The following is a 19,417-nucleotide window of genomic DNA, read 5'->3' on the forward strand; positions in this document are numbered from 1 at the left end:
CGCTGCGGGCGGGTGGCCGCGGCCCTTTGCACCTCGGCGCCCAGAGACCTGCTCAGCCTGCTGGAGGCTGGCGGCGGCGGAGAGGGCTTCGAGGCCCTCCCCGCTCCTCTCCCCGCTGCCGATCGTGCTCCCCGCTTGCTCTCCTGGCTCCCCTCGCTGCCGATCGTGCTCCCCGCTTGCTCTCCTTGCTCTCCCCGCTGCCGATCGTGCTCCCCGCTTGCTCTCCTGGCTCCCCCCGCTGCCGATCGTGCTCCCCACTTGCTCTCCTTGCTCTCCCCGCTGCCGATCGTGCTCCCCGCTTGCTCTCCTTGCTCTCCCTGCTGCCGATCGTGCTCCCCGCTTGCTTTCCTGGCTCCCCCCGCTGAGGATCGTGCTCCCCGCTTACTGATCGCCGTTCGCCCTCCCCACTCCTCTCCCCACTTGTCGCTCGCCCTCCCCGCTTGCTATCCCTGCTTACCGATCGCCGTTCGCCCTCCCCACTCCTCTCCCCGCTTGCCGCTCGCCCTCCCCACTTGCTCTCCCCGCTCACCGATCGCTCTCCCCGATAGCCTATTGCCCTCCTCGCTTGCTCTCCCCGCTCGCCGGCAGGAGGCTCTGGCTGGGCCCAGCCAGGCCCAACCCCTCCCTGGTGCTGCCGGCAACAAGCCTGGACTTTTTCCCCATAGGAACGCATTGATTAAATTTCAATGCATTCCTATGGGAAACCGTGCCTCGCAAGACGAAATTTCCGCAAGACGAAAAGACTTGCGGAACGAATTAATCTCGTCTTGCGAGGCACCACTGTATATGTGAAACTGAAACTAGTAGTCGATCCTTATCTGCACTGTTTTCTGGAAACTAGAAGCAGGTGGCTTCAAGGTCAGAAACTTGAGTTAATGTTCATGCGCAATGTTTTTTTAGGCCTGGATAAGAGACTGAAAGAACTGAGCTTTGTTCCTTTCTCTCTCTGCTCTTCTTCCTGCTGGGAGACAACCATCTTCTGACGCACCAGACCATCCTAGCAGCATGCTAGTGACTGATTTATGGGTTAATGATGTACAGAACCATTAAGTTGTAAACTGGCAATAAACCTTACTGCCTGGGCCGTGGGCTTTTATTGCATCGGTGATTGTCTGCAAAGCATGTGGAAATGTGGACACCTTTGTGAGTTGGAAAATATACCCACTAATATCCAACACCCCCTTCAATTATCTCTCCTGCAAGTTTGCCCAGCATTAGCTTTGAGTATATAGCAAATACCTGCCAGCAGGAATGAGGTAACTTTCGCTCCAAGATGTACTGCGTTAAGGGTGATGGTTCAAGCTCATACTTGTCAAATGGAAGCTTATCGATTACCATAGGCTCACAATCCATGCAGGAGAACCTCACCACTGGATGGGCTGTGCGGGGAGGCTTAGAAGGAAGAAAGGGAATCAGAGCCATTTAGAGGAGAAGGAAAGCCACAAGTTTGCTTAACATTATCCCCAGAGGCACTTTACCTGCTATTCAAGAAGGTCAAATTATAACATTTTTCATAAGCCTCAACAATTGCAAAGAAGAAATAGGGTAACACACTAACTATCTAGCACTATTTCTAAATGTTTGAAATGTCCACATACCTTTTGTATTTTTGTGATAATGATCCCCATAGCAGGAGACAGAGGTTGCGGGGGGGGGGGGATGATGATGATGATTTGAATTTATATATTGCCCTACATCCGGGGGTCTCAGGGCAGTTCACAGAATAAAATCAATATATAAAACCACAAAATACCTAATAGAAATAAAAGGAACAACCCAATAGTCCCCCCCAAAAAACAAAATTAAAGAGAGCATTCCACAGATGGGGAACCACTGTAGAGAAGGCCACGTTCTCGTGTTGCCAACCTCCGTACCTCTTGAGGAGGCAGCACATGAAGAAGGGCCTCAGAAGATGATCTCAGGGTCCGGGTAGGTTCATATAGAAAGAAGCCGTTTAAGGCTTTATAGGTCAAAACCAGCACTTTGAATTGGGCCAGGAAACTAATTGGTAGCCAGTGCAGTCGGACCAGGATTGGTGTAATATGCTCAAACTGTCTTGCTCCGGTGAGCAACCTGGCCACTGAATTCTACACTCGCTGAAGTTTCCTAACCGTCTTCTGAGGCAGCCCTATGTATAACGCATTGCAGTAATCTAACCTTGAGGTTACCAGAGCATAGACAACAGTAGTTAGGCTATTCCTGTCCTGATAGGGGCGTAGCTGGGCTACCAGCTGAAGCTGATGGAAGGCACTCTGGGCCATAGCTGTCAACTTTTCCCTTTTCTTGCGAGGAATCCTATTCAGAATAAGGGAATTTCCCTTTAAAAAAAGGGAAACGTTGACAGCTATGCTCTGGGCCACTGAGGCCACCTGAGCCTCAAGCGACTGCAGAGGATCCAGGAGTACCCCCAAGCTATGAACCTGCTCCATCTGGTCTAGGGAACCACCCACTAACAGTGCCTCAGTCTTATCTGGATTGAGCTTCAGTCTGTTGGCTCTCATCCAGTCCATTACCAAGGCAAGACAATGGCCCAGCACTTCCACTGCCACACCTGCAGATGTAAAGGAGAAATAAAGCCGAATGTCATCAGCATACTGCTGACAATGTACTCTGAACCTCTGGATAACCCCACCCAGCGGTTTCATGTAGGACTGGATCCATCGCAAAGCGGTACCACCCAACCCTAGTTCGGAGAGTTGACAGGGGTCATCATACAGGACGACCAAAGCAGTTTCTGTCCCAAAACCAGGCCTAAACCCCGACTGAAATGGATCCACAAAACCAGTTTCTTCCAAAAGCGCCTGGATCTGGTCTGCGACCCAGAACCTTGCCCAAGAAAGGGAAATTAGCAACTGGCTGGTAGTTAGTTAGGTTTTCTGAATCCAGGGAAGGTTTCTTAAGGAGTGGTTTTACCATTGCCTCCTTCAAACAAGCAGGGACCACCCCCTTTCATAAAGAGGCATTGATCACCTACAATCCCTGGCCCAGCCAGCTGTTCCGTCCCTGCTGGTTTTATCAGCCAAGTGAGGCAAGGGTCTAGAGTACAAGGGTCGCCCAGACCGATCCAAGCACCTTATCCACATCCTGAACCTTACCAACTGAAACTCATGCAATACATCAGGACTAGACTGTACTCTGGACACCTCATGAGATTCATCTGTTATAACAACAGTCAAGGTCTTTGTGGATGCAAGCAATTTTATCCTCAAAATGCCATGCAAACAAGTCACAGCTAGCTACCATTGATTCTACCACCTCCTTTGGGCCAGTCTTTAAAAGGCCCCGTACAATCCAGAAAAGCTCTGCCGGATGACATGATGAGGATCCAATGGTGCCTTCTTTGATGCCTTCACTGCCACTAGGTAGGCTCAATAATGAGCCCTTACCAATGATCGGTTGCATTCATTCGAATCCTTCCTCCTCTTGTGTGATGGCCTGGGAGTCAGACTCAGATGCTGAACCTGAGGGATCCCAGCCTGCACAGGATTCCCCGCCTCCAGAACCAGCTGAGCCAGGGCCAGGGCTTGAGCCTGAAGGATCCCCACCTGTGCTGGATCCCCAGGTGCACATCAGCAGAGTCTGCTCTGGCTCCTGATGGGAGGGAGGACCCATTGCCTGCAGGTGCTCCACTCCCAGCCTCTTCAGAGGAAGCTGAGGCGGCCCCTGGGGATGGTGTGATGGCCTGGGAGTCAGACTCAGATGCTGAATCTGAGGGATCCCAGCCTGCACAGGATTCCCCGCCTCCAGAACCAGCTGAGCCAGGGCCAGGGCTTGAGCCTGAAGGATCACGGACAGACCCCTGGGGCCAGCACATCTTGTGTTCAAGCCGTCTCCCAGCTTGTTTCCTCGCCCTAAGCTCTGGAGTATACCAGGGGGGCAATCGGGCTCCACAAGGTGGGAGAGTGCACTCAGGGGTGCTCATGTCAATGGCCCAAGCCATTCGGGTGTTCCAGAGGTTGGCCAGGGCTTTGACAGGAGCACCAGTCATGTCAGCCGCAAAACCCCGCAGAGCCGTTTGGGATCCCACTGGATCCATCAGCCTCCAAGAGAGGACCTTCCTAATAGATCCCCTGCATCTGTGGAGGGGAAAAGGTGCTGACACCCTAAATCTCAACAGGAAGTGATCTGATCATGACAAGGGACTGATGTCAATGTCCCCCACCTTCAAATCACCCTCTTCCTGTCCAATCGGGAAAACAAGGTCCAGAGTGTGGCCTACCATGTGCATTGGGCTGGTGACATGTTGGGACAACCCCATGGTTCTCATGGCAGCCATGAAATCCTGAGCCGCCCCAGAGCCAGCTGCCTCAGCATGGATGTTGAAGTCTCCCTGAACCAACAGTCCGGGAATCCTCCACACCGCCTCCGAGACCAGCTCTGTCAACTGAGGCACGAGGACTGCTGGGCTGCAAGGTGGGTAGTAAACACACACTCTAGATTCCCCCCCCCCCCAAAAAAAAACTGGACAGAGAACCTGGAGATAGAGAATCTCTACAGACCACAGCAATTTCCCCTCCCCAACCTTCAATTCTGCTGCACTGAGTACCCAGGTGGGCACAGCTGGGTGAGACCAACTCCACCCTGTTCACCCACACAGGTTTCAGTGATACATGCCAGATCAGCCTCCTCATCCATAATCAGATCATGGATGAGGGAGATTTTATTCTGAGCTGACCTGGCATTCAACAGCAGCAGTTGCAGACCCGAGTGCTAGCTGAAATGACAACCACAGTTCCCCAGGTTGGAGGGGCTGGCACAGTCACCAACTGCTTGGATGGGCCATGTGCCCCTTACCCGGCCTGCCCCATCTCCCATGCCATACCTCCTCCTACCCAGAAGCACTGAAATTGGGCCTACCCCTGCTCTTTCCCGCTCCTCTCTTCCTAGGCACATCCCACAAAATGCCCTTACAACTCAGTTAAAAACAGTTAAAAGACTAAAAAAAGAATTTTAAAGTATAAAAATAATAACAATTTAAAAGAAAAAGCCCTCTCTGCTGCGCAGCAGCAGCACTCCTTAAGAGCCTGTCAGGCCCTGCCCTGGGCCAGGTGGAGTGAGGCAGGAGCACGGCCCTCAGGCTATCAGCAGGGCAGTCCTCACTTAGAGCCAACCCAGTGATCCCTGAGATGCACTGTGATTTGAACTACTTCCCAGTTCCAGCAAACTTTTCATGATATTACCTAAGCTCACTGTCAGGGATAGAGGGACTACTCGGGAGGAGCAGGGAGAGACAGAGGAGCAAGCTAGAGCTGGGAGAAAAGAAAGTGATTACTCCAGGGAAGGGGAGTCACTGGGTTATAGAGAACCACCCACCCATAATTTCCACAGATTCATTTCCAACATCAAGCCCCCGTCAGGAAACGTCTCCCGAAGAGGGGGAGATGGCAGGCTCTGGTATCGCAGGGCAAAGACCAAGAGCAGTCAGTCTCAGACAGGAAGAAGAGACGGGGGGAACGCAGATGTCATTTTAGAGTGCTGCGCCGTTGGCTTTGTTGGCGAGGGCGCGAAAAGCCCGCCACTCCGGGAAACTGAAACTAACTGAGCAGTCATGCTCCAGAGACTCTGTAAGTAATTATGAACAATAAATAGTTTTAGCTTACCTGAAGGCTTGTCATTACTCATAAGCAACATCTAAAGGGAAGAGCAATCCTTGACAGCTTTCCCGGAGTCCTCTGTAAGTTGCTTGTGAGAGAAGTGAAAGCCGAGAATGTCTGAGCTAGAAAGCAAGCTAGAAGGCAAAGAGCCACTTTGGAAGCGGCTGCTGTTGAAACAGTTCAGCGGGAGGCGGAGGCAAGAATTAAGGATTTGGAAGCGAAAACAGAGTGGGAGGCACGGAGGAATGTGAAGCTGGAGGAAGATTTACAGCATCTCGAGATAAGGCTGGACAAAAGCAGGAAGGGCAGCAGGGGGGCCGAAACTCCACTATACACAAAACAGACATGTACCGTATTTTTTGCTCCATAAGACGCACTTTTTCCTCCTAAAAAGTAAGGGGAAATGTCTGTGCGTCTTATGGAGCGAATGCATGGTCCCTGGAGCCAAAATTGCCCAGGGGGGAAAGGCAGATCCTGCTTTTCTGTTGTAGAAAGAGCTAAAGGCTAACAAGAGGGAAAAGAGAGTGTTGAAAAGGAACCACTCAACAGCTGATTGCAAGAGGATCGGGGAGGGAGATAAGGGAGCTAGCTCCCTTCCTGCCCGCCCAGCCCCGTGCACAGTAGTTCCTTTGGGAGGGCTGAGGATCCTGGGAATTTGAGTTTTTCAGCCATTTGGGGCTTTCTGTTACTTTCCTCTTGCTTTCTATTACATGCTGCTGTTACTGGTTTGCTTTCTTCTTGCTTCCTAGTACCTACTGGTGCTTACTGGTTTGTTACTGGTTTGCTTTCCTCTTGCTTTCTATTACTTGCTGGTGCTTACTGGTCGTACTGGTTTCTGCGTGGTGCTACTGGTCTGTACTGGTTCGCTTTCCTCTTGCTTCCTATTACTTGCTGGTGCGTACTGTTTGTACTGGGTGCTTACGGGTCCTGTACTGGTTTGTACTGGTGCTTACTGGTCTGTACTGGTTTGTACTGGTGCTTACTGGTTTGTACTGGTTCGCTTTCCTCTTGCTTCCTATTACTTGCTGGTGCGTACTGGTTTGTACTGGTGCTTACTGGTTTGTACTGGTTCGCTTTCCTCTTGCTTCCTATTACTTGCTGGTACGTACCGGTCTGTACTGGTGCTAACTGGTCTGTACCGGTCTGTACTGGTGCTTACTGGTCTGTACTGGTTTGTACTGGTGCTTACTGGTTTGTAAGCAATGCTTTTCCCCCTTTGCAAAAGCTGCATAAATCTGAACTGATCGTCAAAAAGCAGGGCTTTTCCATTTGCAAAAAAAGCTGCAAAACTTTGAGCTGATTCAAAAAAACAAACAAACATGGGTTTTAGAGGAGGAAAACCAGAAAAATATTTTTCCCTGGTTTCCTCCTCTAAAAACGAGGTGCGCCCTATGGTCCGGAGCGTCCTATGAAGCGAAAAATGTGGTACCTGCTTTAGTAAACAAATTCTATGGGGATCCCAGGGAGTATATGGGATTCAGAACAGAGATTGATTATGCCCTGAAGATGAGAGAAAGGGAGTTTCAGAATGACTCGGAAAGGGTGGCATTCATGATTGCCCACCTAGCGGCAGGAGCTCGTGAATGGGGTGAGGCCGCTTTTAGCCAGTGAGAACCCAGCATTGAGCGATCTGAAGGCGTTCCTAGCCGCTATGTCTACATTACACTAGCTATATGAAAGTGAAGTAACTAAACAGGAACTTTTAAGGCTGAGACAAGGAGCAGGGACTGTAAGAGACTTTGTGGCGAAATTTACCCTATTGTGTCATAAGCTGGGGTGGGACCTCATGGCGCCACAGATGGAAGCTTTGTTCCAGCAGGGGCTTAACCCAGAAGTCCTGGATGAACTAAGCAGAGGGCCACGCCCACAGAACATGGATCAGTATATAAAGGCGGCTCTGACGGTGGGGTGTGTTGTGAGCAGAGAGCATGGGAGGAGCAGCACAGCATACAGATGCCCAGCCGCTATCGGAGGACCCTGCCGAGCAGTCAGCCAGACCAGGGAAGCCAGCCAAAGCAGTCGGCCGGGGAACCGATGGAAATTGGGGGAGTGCAGATGCAGGGGTTTCCAAAAGCAGCCCCTAGCAAAGAATTGCTGAGGAGGGGAGAGAAGGAAACACGCAAATGCTATGCGTGCGACAGGCCGGAACACTTGGCCAAGCAATGCCCGCAGAAACGTGTGTGGCAAGGGATGGCGGCCACGTCTGTGCAGGAGGAAGGAGGGGCAGAACGGGAGCAGGGAAAAGCCAGCGTCTGGTTGGGAACCGAAGAGGGGATGACCAGCCAGGCAGAGTGCAACTGAAGTCCCCAAAGAAACAGAGCGCAGTGGCACCATGGCCTCCAAGACCAGGAATTGTTCTCAAAGTACGTCTAGAGTTACCCAATGGGTACCCACTGGAGGTGGACACCCTGTTAGACAGTGGAGCATCAGTGAACTTTTGTCAGACAGCTTCGCGAGGGAACACCAGATACATTTGTTGCCATTGGATTTCCCCTGACAGTGACGAACTGACGGAAGAGAACTCCTAGGCGGGGAGGTTGGTCATCAGACACTGCCCATGAGAATGAGCGCTCCAGGCATCAGGAAGTGATAGCGTTCAATGTCACACATCTGTCAGGAGCGCCCAATCATACTGGGCATGAGTTGGCTAAAAACTCCACGATCCGGTGGTAGCTTGGCACCAGAGGTCGCTGACCTTCGGATCATCGCATTGTATGGAGAACTGCCTGCTAGCGGTGAGTGAACCAGAAGCAGAGGGGAGAATTGCCACAGTACAGTTGGAAGCTTCCAGGGGAATCCCGCCGCAGTACAAAGACTTTAAGGATGTGTTCAGCGAGAAGGAGGCGGACCAGTTACCACCCCATCAACCTTATGATTGTCACATAGAGCTCTTACCGGGGGCAAAGCTACCAACAGGGAAGTTGTACTCCATGTCAGAGCAGGAGATGAAGGAGTTCATCGACAAGAACCTGCAAAGGGGGTTCATAAGAGAATCCCAGGCAGTCGGGGGTAGCCCAGTGTTCTTCGTGGACAAGAAAGGGACCACGCAGAAGAGGCTTGTAGTTGATTTTCACGTTTTGAATTCACGGATATGCCCCACAGCCTTCCCGATGCTGAGAATCGACGACTTGTTGGCGGCGGTGAGAAGGGGAAGGGATATATTCCAGAACCTACAGGGTTAAACTGTTAAACTGTTAAACTGCTCTGGTCACGTGACGTGCTGTAATCTGGGTGTGCCTATAAATGGGTTTCTGTTGCTTCCTGGAGTTGGAGTTTGGGGCGTGGTTTTTTTCCTTTCTCTTATGTTCTGCAGTACTGGGAGCAAGCATGCCGTTGCCCTCTCCCAGGAGTTGTAATGTTTCTGTAAATAAATGCTTCTGAGATAAGAAAGAAGACGGCTGCAGAGAGATTTATTGCGGATGCCTTACACAACAGACCTGCTTCTTGCTGCATGAGTAGAGACTCTGCTAACAGCCCAGGAAACTGGGGGGAAAGCAAAGTAGCACAGCAGGAGCGTGCTGGACTTTTTGCCAGTTTAAAGTGGACTACCCATTTTACTGGACAGGTTATGGATCCAGCAGATTATGGGCAGCTCAAGTTATGGACAGCCTAGCCATTAAGGACACTTTATGGGTCATGGCTTGCCATAAACCCCAGGCCATGGAAGTTTTCCTTGGTCTGGTCTGCGTCTGGAAGGCAATTGAAAGCAGAGTTTGTGTAAGGGCTGGCGTTCAGCTTCGCATGCAGAGAGGAGTTGCTGATAAGCCTGAGCTCTGTTGTCACGGCAACTGGCTGTGGAATGCAGTGTACTCTGCCAAGTTTGTGGAGGCAGAGGGGTCAGCTTGAGAAGCCTGCTTATGCTGTTTCTTAAGGCAAAAATAGCAGTTTGAACTCGCTGGCTGAAGAGACTGGAGGCATCTTCGGATAGGGAGGAAAAGCTACTGAAAGCAAGTAAGTGAGCTGCACCCCCCAGGGAAGATGGCTGAGCAGAATGAGTTTTCCTCTGTCCCTTTTGAACGCTTAAATGGACATAATTATGAGGAATGGTCCCAGCGCTGCCAGGCTTGGTTAATTGGCAAAGGGCTTTGGGACTATACGCTGAATTTACCTATTCAGACCACTGCAGGTGCTTCAGAGGCTGCTTTGCGTAAGGAACAGAAGGCTTTTGCAGCATTGATTCTAAGTATAGATGGGCCTCAACTTCCTCACATACAGGGCCTGACACACACACACGATGTGTGGAACGCTTTGCAACGCGTTCATCAGAGTTACTGCAGGGGCCAAAATTCATGCTATGAGAAAATTGTTTGATTTAAAACTTAAACCGGGACATAATAGCTAGGACCATATAGCACAGATGCTTGCTGTATTTAACAGGCTCAGGTTGTTGGGTATAAAGTTTGATGAAGACGTTAAAGTTTATATTTTGTTGAGCTCATTGGATGCAAGCTATTCAAATCTGTGCCTGACTCTGGAGTCCATGCCTGCTACTGATTTGACGCTCAACTATGTCTCTGGTCGATTAGCAGATGAGGAAGCCAAAAGGCAGAGACAGGGAAGCCGACACCCAAGAGAGGGGAGTTGTGCAAGGAGCGGAGGAGCGGAGAGGCTAGAAGGTTCTGTAAAGGCTTTTGCTGCAAACAAGCGCTGTTACAGGTGTGGCTCCACCCAACATTTAAAGAGAGACTGTCCCCAGACTGGGAAGGGCGTCGCCCAGGATGACGAGACAAGGAGCAAAGCACCAACGCGTGGAAAGAGAGGCCAAGTTTTTCGTGGAGGCCGGGGACGAGGCAGCTATGCTGATAAAAGTTCTCACTTCTGAGCTGCCATGGCAACCGTGAAGGAAGTGCCGAGTCGACGCTGGATCATAGACAGTGGGGCCAGTCACCATTTACTGCCCCCTAGTGTCCAAATGGAAAACTGCAAGGAACTTACTGAAGGGAAACTTGTCTCTACGGCTGATGGCACTCAAAGACAATTACAAAAATTTGGCTCTGTGTATTTAAGCTGTTTGAATACTAATCTTGAATGTTTTGTTTTGCAGGGCATGAAAAGCTGTTTATTATCGGTTTCTGCTTTGCTTAGAGATGGGTTTAAAGTCTGTTTTGAAGATGATGTATGTACAATTTCCAAAGGAGGTAAGCAGCTTGTTAATGTTCAGAGTCAGGATGGGTTGTTTACCCTGGAAGAGTCTGTGGGAGCACAGGTAAAGTGTGCGATAGTACCCACGCACAATATGTGTGTGCATCTTTGGCACAGGAGGATGACACACTGCAACTGGGGCTATGTCAGAAAGTTGCATTTGTGTGCTGATGGGTGCAACATGAAGTCATGCTCAAAGTTCTTAGATTGTCGCGCATGTAAGAGAGCTAAAGTGAAGACTTGTAGTTATCCCAGATCTGACAGGGTAACTGCAGCACCTTTCGAATTAATCCATACAGATTTATGTGGACCCATGCCCACTGCCAGTTTGGGCGGTGCCAGATATGCTCTTTCTCTTACAGATGACCACACCCGGATGGGGTGGATTTATCTTCTAAAAGAGAAGAGTGAGGCTGCCAATACAATTAAGTAGTGGATTGCTGCTGTAGAATGGCAGTTCCCGCACAAAGTAAAGTGTCTACAATCAGATCGTGGCAGGGAATTTACGGGTTCTGTGTTAAATAATTTTTTCCGCAGGAAAGGCATACGCCACAGGTTAACTTGCGCTTTTTCTCCTCAAGAAAATGGGGTGGCTGAAAGGAGAAATCGCACCCTTCAGGAGGCTGCGGAAGCCATGCTGTTTGATGCACAGCTTCCACCAAGGTTTTGGGGGGAGGCGTGGAGAACTGCCAATTTCACTTTGAACAGGACATATAATTCTACTGTGGGGGACACACCCTATTTTCTCTTGTATGGAAAGAAGCCAAAGGTCGATTTCTTTCGTGTGTTTGGGTGTGAAGCTTGGGTTCTGATCCCTAGAGCTCAACGCAGAAAAGGTGATCCTCGATCCCGAAAAATGATATTTTGTGGCTATGAGTTAGAGACGAAGGGGTGGAGATTTGTTTGTCCTGAGGGCAATCAATCTAGAGTTGTGATAAGCAGAAGTGCTGAGTTTTGTGAGCAAGGTGGATGGACACGCGTTCATGCCAATCCTGACGTTCTCTCAGAGAGTCTAGATGATTCTGCTGATGAAGATGTTCAGGAGCCAGCACCAGCACCTGCTGGAGCACCAGCTCAAGGACAAGGGACATCTCCAAGGCCAGTAAAAAAAGAACCCAGAAGTATGCCCACATCTCCCGTAGTTAGTCCAGAAAGACAAAGAAAGCGAAGTAAGTCACTAGGAGGCTCTCCTGATGACAGGGACGCGCAGATTGGACCCAACACATCAGAGTCAGAGGGGGCATCTGACCAAGTGGTAAGGCGTTCTGAATGCACCACAAAAGGAAAACCCCCAGAAAAGTACACAGCAACTAGTGTTTGGGCTTGCTCAGCTCAATGTGAGCCAGAAAGCTTCAGAGGTGTTACAATTGCCTGAGGAAGAGGCCGCTAAGTGGCACGAGGCAATGGTGAAGGAGCTTAACTCCATGAAATCGTTAGGAGTGTACTCCATCACAAAACTGCCGGAAGGAAAACAGGCAGTGAGTAGTCGCTGGGTGTACAGAATTAAGCCAACAATCACAGGAGAGCCACAATACAAGGCAAGGCTTGTTGCGAGAGGCTTCTCACAGAGAAAAGGGCTCCATTACACTGAGGTTTACACACCAACCTCCAGGAGTGAAACCCTGAGAATGCTTTTAGCAGTATGTGCTCAGGAAGGTTTTCAGGTGAACCACTTTGACATAGATGTAGCCTATCTAAACTCAGACCTGGAGGAGGAACTCTACATGTTGCCACCTCCAGGGTTCGAAGAAAGTATGCCAGGTCAAGTGTGGCAACTGCACAACTCCATATATGGACTAAGACAGTCTGCCCGAAACTGGAACTTGTGTCTGAATAATGCTCTGGAAGACATGGGCTACAAAAGGAGCCAAGCTGACAGCTGTCTGTATCTGAAAGGTTCCGGACAGCAACAAGAAATGGTGTTAGTCTTCGTTGATGACCTTCTCCATTCTGGAAAGACTAAAAAACAGGGGCAACAATTTGCCAAGAGGCTTGAAAAGTATTTCAAATTTAAAAGTCTAGGGCCAGTAAAGGTCTATCTAGGTGTACAGATAGATAGGACTGCAAACGGGAGCTTTATGCTCAGTCAAACGCCTAAAATTGAGCAAATACTTGAAAGGTTTGAAATGGCTGAATGCAAAGGCGCCAGAACTCCCATGGAGACAAACTATGTAAAAGACAGTCAATTCGGGGAAAGGTCCTATTTTGACAATCCCGAAGTTTTTCAATCTGCTCTGGGAAGTCTCCTGTATATTTCCCAGTGGAGCAGACCAGACATAGCGTTTGCGACAAATCTGCTCAGCAGAGAAGCTTCAAAGCCTAGCGTGGCTGCCTGGAAAGGAATCAAAAGAATTCTCAAATATTTGCAGGCCACTAAAAATGTTTGTTTAAAATTGCCAGCTGAGGGTGAGACAAAACTCACTTGCTGGGCTGATAGTGACTGGGTGAACTTAAAGGACAGAAAATCTGTGTCCGGACTGGTGGTAAAATTTAGAAAGTCTCTAGTTGGTTGGAGGTCGCGGAAACAGGAGCTTATTGCACTTTCATCCACTGAAGCTGAGTTTAGTGCCCTTTCTGACATGTGTAGGGAACTAGAGTACTACCACTGTTTGGTACGAGAAATCTATGGGAATTGTCATTTGCCTGTCACTGTTTGGGAGGATAATCAACCATGTTTAAAACTGGCGGAAAATGGACAATTTAAAGCAAGAACAAAACATTTGGACATCCGTTTCCAAAACGTTTGTCAAAGCGTCCAAACAGGTTTGATTAAATTACAATATTGCCCTAGTCCACAAACCTAGCTGATGGATTTACTAAACCCTTAAGCTTTCAGAAGCATGAAGAGTTCTGCAAGGGGTTGTGTTTATGTTTTGAATAAATGATTGTATTTACATTCAACCCAGAAATACAGCACGAGAGGGGGTGTGATATATTCCAGAACCTACAGGGTTAAACTGTTAAACTGCTCTGGTCACATGACGTGCTGTAATCTGGGTGTGCCTATAAATGGGTTTCTGTTGCTTCCTGGAGTGGGAGTTTGGGGCGTGGTTTTTTCCTTTCTCTTATGTTCTGCAGTACTGGGAGCAAGCATGCCGTTGCCCTCTCCCAGGAGTTGTAATGTTTCTGTAAATAAACGCTTCTGAGATAAGAAAGAAGACGGCTGCAGAGAGATTTTGAGGAGGGAGTAGATGTCAGGGATAGAGGGACTACTCGGGAGGAGCAGGGAGAGACAGAGGAGCAAGCTAGAGCTGGGAGAAAAGATAGTGATTCCTCCAGGGAAGGGGAGTCACTGGGTTATAGAGAACCGCCACCCATAATTTCCACAGATTCATGTCCCAGCTCAAGCCCCCGTCAGGAAACGTCTCCCGAAGAGGGGGAGATGGCAGGCTCTGGTATGGCAGGGCAAAGACCAAGAGTAGTCAGTCTCAGACAGGAAGAAGAGACGAGGGGGGGCGAGGAAACACAGACGTCATTTTAGAGTGCTGAGCCGTTGGCTTTGTTGGCGAGGGCGCGAGAAGCCCGCCACTCCTGGAAACTGAAACTAACTGAGCAGTCGTGCTCCAGAGACTCTGTAAGTACATTATGATCAATAAATAGTTTTAGCTTACCTGAAGGCTTGTCATTACTCATGAGCAACATCTAAAGGGAAGAGCAATCCTTGACACTCACCAAGAGACATTTGTATTACAAGGATCTGCACAGAAATTCTAAAGCTCTATTTCATACCAGTGTTGGTGAATTTTGATCAGGCCAAAAGGATTCTGGAATTGGCCAATGGCCAACAGGAATTCCCGTTTTAGGATTAGGCCTCACATAGATGAGTTTATGACAGCTGTGCCATGGCTGAGAAGCAAAGGAAGTGATGGGTCTTGTGACATCAACAACTCCATCTAAGATCCAAAGAAGGAGAACAGAACATTAAGTAACATTGTAGAAGAAGAGGAAGAAGAGTTTGGATTTGATATCCCGCTTTTCACTACCCGAAGGAGTCTCAAAGCAGCTAACATTCTCCTTTCCCTTCCTCCCCCTCAACAAACACTCTGTGAGGTGAGTGGGGCTGAGAGACTTCAGAGAAGTGTGACTAGCCCAAGGTCACCCAGCAGCTGCATGTGGAGGAGTGGAGACGCGAACCCGGTTCCCCAGATTACGACCCCACCGCTCTTAACCACTACACCACACTGGCTCTCCACTGTACATTAGGTTCCCAGCGTTAGCTTTACAATCTCTACTTAGATATATTTTCTCTAAGCTGCGCAAATGACCACCAAAGTTTTGACTAGTATTTTGGGACAGTGAAGATTAAAAAGTTTAAAACAAAGTGTTCAGGTAAAACATAGTTTAGTGGTTTTGTGTCTAAGAAAGAAAACACTTGAAGACATTGTTACAGGTTTTTCAGTTTCCACCAGGAGAATAATTTATGGAGTAATAAATGGACCAGTTTAATTGTTCAAATAAATGAAGGGCAGTATTCAATCAATCTAATTGTCAGAGGCAAAGCTATTATGCACATAATCTACACTAATTTAGCAATGCCATACAGTACTTTTTAAAGCTTAAATACAGTTGTACAGTTAACATAATAGTTTACAATGACCATAAACAGTTTACTGTACCTTCCCCAATTTGTGGTGGGTCTGGTCCTGATTTCTCAAAGTTGATGACAACACCACTCTGAACTTTCTGAGCTAGAGATTCTAAACACTGATTCAACATTCTTTGTGTCCGAACATAATATGAGCGTCCTATAACAGAAAGCAGAGAAATAAGAAGGTTCTGAAGGCAAGGTTTGGCAACTTCAGGTAAAAAGGAGAATAACAAGAACCAAAAGTACCGTGAACCGAAGAACAGCACTGATGTCAAACCTAATGTGTTGTGTACATAGAAATACTTTAGAAATGCACAGGAAAAACCCAGTGGAGGCAAAATGGTGGGTGCCATGGCACTCCTGAAAGCAGCTAGCACCAATTGCGCTGCCTGGCTGGCCCCCAGGCCCGCTGCTGCCACTGCCAGAGAGGAGTTCGGAGAGTCCAGCAAGTCAGCGGGGGGAGCCACCAAGACCTCCTCCTCCCCAGCAACCTTGGCCATGCTGGGACAGAAAAGCCACCTGGCCAACGGCCCAGCATAACTCCGGGGCCTGAAGGCCAGGAGATGGCAGACCTCAAGGAGTTCATTGACAAAAACCTGCGACGTGGGTTCATACAGGAGTCGAAGGCAGTGGGGGTAGTACCGTGTTCTTTGTGGACAAGAAGGACATGAAACAGCACCGCCTGGTGTGTGATTACAGAATCGTTAATTCCTTGACGGAACCGATCAGTTTTCCCATGCCCCGAATCGACGACTTGTTGGCCAGAGTGCGCCGAGGAAGGATTTTTACCAAGCTGGACCTGAGAGGGGCGTACAACCTGATCCGGGTTCGAGAGGGAGATGAATGGAAGACGACAATGTTCACGCCGCTCGGCAGCTTCGAGTATTTAGTAATGCCTTTTGGATTACAGGGCGGGAGTCCATGCTTTATGGCCTTTATGCACCACGTGTTGGGGCCCCTCCTGTACAAGAACTGTGTCTGTTTCCTGGATGACATACTGATATATTCAGAGAGGGAGGAGGACCACGTGAAACACGTCAGAGAGGTGCTGGAGAAGCTAAGGGAGCACCAACTGTACGTCAAGCTAGAGAAATGCCAATTTCATGCCAAGGAGGTGGAGTTCCTGGGCTACCGGTTGTCGGATAAGGGGCTGGCCATTGACTAAGACAAGGTGAAGGCTGTGCTGGAATGGAAAAACCCCAGAACGAAGAAGGACGTGTAAAGATTTTTGGGTTTCAGCAACTTCTATCGTAAGTTTTTATCGAACTTCGCCAAGGTGGTGGCACCCATAACGGATTGTTTAAGTGGCAAGAAGAAGTTTGTGTGGACCAAGGATGTCCAGGTAGCATTTGAAACTTTGAAGGTGTTTGCTTCGGAGGAGCAGCTGTTGCACGTGAACCCCAAGGTGGAGATGGACGTGTCAGACACAGCCATTGGGGCGGTGCTGCTGCAGCAAAACACTGATGGGGACTGGAGGCCCTGTGCCTTTTTCTCCAGGAAGCTGAACAAATCTGAGAGGAACTACACAGTTTGGGACAAGGAACTCCTGGCTATCTTTTAAGCAGTGGAGGCATTTTCTAGTGCACAGGTGTCAGACACAAGGCCCGCGGGCCTAATCCGGCCCGCCAGACCTCGTCATGTGGCCCGCGCGCACCTCCCTCCCTCCCAGCGCCCGCCCGCACCGGGGAGGGAGGGCGCGCGCGCTCACTTCACGCAGGGCCGGAGCTGCCATTTAGGCCAACTAGGCGGCCGCCGCGCTCCTGGCCCTCCTGCGCCCGCCCACTTCTCCAGCTTGCCGGCGGCCCGCCCTCGGGAGGCTGAGGCAGGCGCTGCTGCTGCTGCTCTGCTCTGTCATGCGTCCTCCCTCGTTTCTGCCAGCGCAGGCGCAGCAGCAGCAGACAGCAGCAGTTTCCCTCCTGTTTGGCTGCTGCTGCTGGCGTGGAGGCGGAGCTGCTGGCTGGATTTGACGCGAGGCGACAACAACGAGGTAAAGGCAGCTGCGGGCTGGGCCAGGGGCGGCGGGCGAGGGCGAGGGGGAAGCCCTCTTTCTAAAAATAGGCAGCGGCGCCACTACTTCCACAGGTAACTCGCTGCTGGAGTCTCCAGCACAGCTTTGCAAGTGAGCTGCGAGGCTGCGAGTCTGAGGCTGTGCAAGCCTCATGTTGAAGAGGGAGCCTGAGCCAGCTCCCGCAGATCAATTGTCTCCAGTCTCCGTGGAAGCCCGTTCGCTGCCTTTCCCTCATTGGATCTGTCGATCACTTTCCCGATCACTTCCCCCCTCCCTCTTGTACCGCGTCTGGCTGCTGCTGCTTGAGGCTCTCTTCCCCTCTTGCGGGGAGGGGTCTGGGGAGGCGAAGGGGGTGGAGAGAAACGTTTCATTCAGGCTAAACTGGCAGTAATTTAATCCGATCCCTCTGCTCAGAACAGACAGCAGTCGTGGTCCTTTAGAAATTCAGACAGCTCCCCCTGCCCCCCCCCATGTTTTTGGTGTAATACAGATTCAACCCTAAAGCCAAATCGCATCGAGGAGCCCCCTTGCCGTGTCGTTGCTGGGCGTTTGCCTTGCCCGGTAAGTACGGCTGAGGTGTGACAGCGCAGGTCTAGCCGTGCCTGCTCAGAAGTAAAGTAATGAATCGCCATTCATTGTGGTTTATCTTATTTGTCTCAAGCCTTGCGCACCGATGAGACGCAGAAGCCCCTTGTGCGTGCAGGCAGGACCCCGCCCGCCTCTCCCCTGCCCTCTGTCCCGCCCACCTCTCTCCTGATTTCTCCTTTTTTCACTTTCCCCTCTTCGCCTCTCCTCCTCTTTATGGTTTACCTGTTTTCCCCATCCCCCTTTTCCCTCCCTTCCCCCTCTCGGTCACATCTTTTTCCAGCCTTTCTTTCTCTTCCCCACTTTCCCCACTTACCAAATTCTATTTTCCTCTCCTCTTTTCCACATCCTTCCTTTCCCCTCTTTCTTTTTCTCCTTCCTTCCTTCCTGTCTTTCTTCCTCTCCCTCATTCTTATTCTTTCTCTCCCTCTCCTTTCTTTCTTCTCTCCCTCTTTCTTTTTCTTTCCTTCTTTATTCCCTTCCTTCTTTCCTACTCTTCTTTCTCTCCCCTCTTTCCTCCCTCTCTCCCTCCCTCTCCTGCATGTAACAGATTGCTTTGTGCCTGGGTCTTCTCGCATGGCGACTATTCAGTAGGCATGGTGCTTGTTTACTAATTAATGGGTTTGTGTATGCTAGTCCTATCAGAAGGGCCATGATTTACACCAGTGCCACCGTGCTCTCCTTTCACCCCGAGTTAAAATGATTGAAGTAGTGCACGGAGTGGACACATAGTCCTACAGATAAAACCGGCCCTTTGAGGGTGACCAAACTGCTGATGCGGCCCCCGATGAATTTGAGTTTGACACCCCTGTTCTAGTGGGACCTAGGGACACGATCCATGTGTGCACTGACCATAAGAATCTAGAGTACTGGCGCACTGCCAGGGTCCTCAATCAAAGGCAAATAAGGTGGGCAGAGTTTTTTGCGGGGTTTAATTTTACGATTCATTATGTTCCAGGTGAGCAGAACGTCAGGGCGGACGCCCTGTCACGCAAACCAGAATACATGGAGGACGAAGGGGTGCCAGAGTCCAGGCACATCTTTTCGCAACAACAATGGGTTTGTGGGGGCACCTTGGACTTCAGAGCTGAACTGATGAGACTGACGCGTGACGACAATTTTGCCCAGGCCAGCTGCAAGAACTCAAAGAAGGGAAAGGGGGAGTTGACTTTGCAGAAAAGGGTGGCTTATTATTTCACAAGGGAGCGGTTTACATCCCAGGGGAGGGGTTAAGGGCAAAGGTCCTCAAACAGATGCATGACACCCCCACAGCAGGCCATTTTGGGCAACACAAGACCATGGAACTGGTCACTAGGGAGTTTTGGTGGCCTGGGGTCAGGGAGGACATGAAAGAATACGTACAGGGGTGTGACATGTGTCAGAGAGCAAAGGGAGATAGAATGGCACCTGCAGGTTTGTTGGAACCATTGCCCACGCCTAAGAGGCCTTGGGAGGTAGTGTCCATAGACTTTATGACAGATTTGCCCAAATCGCAAGGTA

The 19,417-nt window shown here is 49.9% G+C and overlaps 1 protein-coding gene across 2 annotated transcripts in view; it reads right to left on the bottom strand.

Annotated features, from left to right (window-relative positions):
* The window catches only part of LOC117039793 (integrator complex subunit 6-like), a 117,675-nt gene that overhangs the window by 88,811 nt on the left and 9,447 nt on the right, over positions 1–19,417 (bottom strand). For both annotated transcript variants that reach the window (XM_033136992.1, XM_033136991.1), the window contains exons 4-6: positions 15,353–15,481; positions 14,466–14,629; positions 1,240–1,392 (exon numbers count right to left, since the gene is read on the bottom strand). In XM_033136992.1, the coding sequence (XP_032992883.1) occupies positions 1,240–1,392; positions 14,466–14,629; positions 15,353–15,481 (446 nt within the window). The remainder of the gene's footprint in view (positions 1–1,239; positions 1,393–14,465; positions 14,630–15,352; positions 15,482–19,417) is intronic.

Source organism: Lacerta agilis, chromosome W, assembly GCF_009819535.1.
Source record: "Lacerta agilis isolate rLacAgi1 chromosome W, rLacAgi1.pri, whole genome shotgun sequence".
Classification (NCBI taxonomy): domain Eukaryota; kingdom Metazoa; phylum Chordata; class Lepidosauria; order Squamata; family Lacertidae; genus Lacerta; species Lacerta agilis.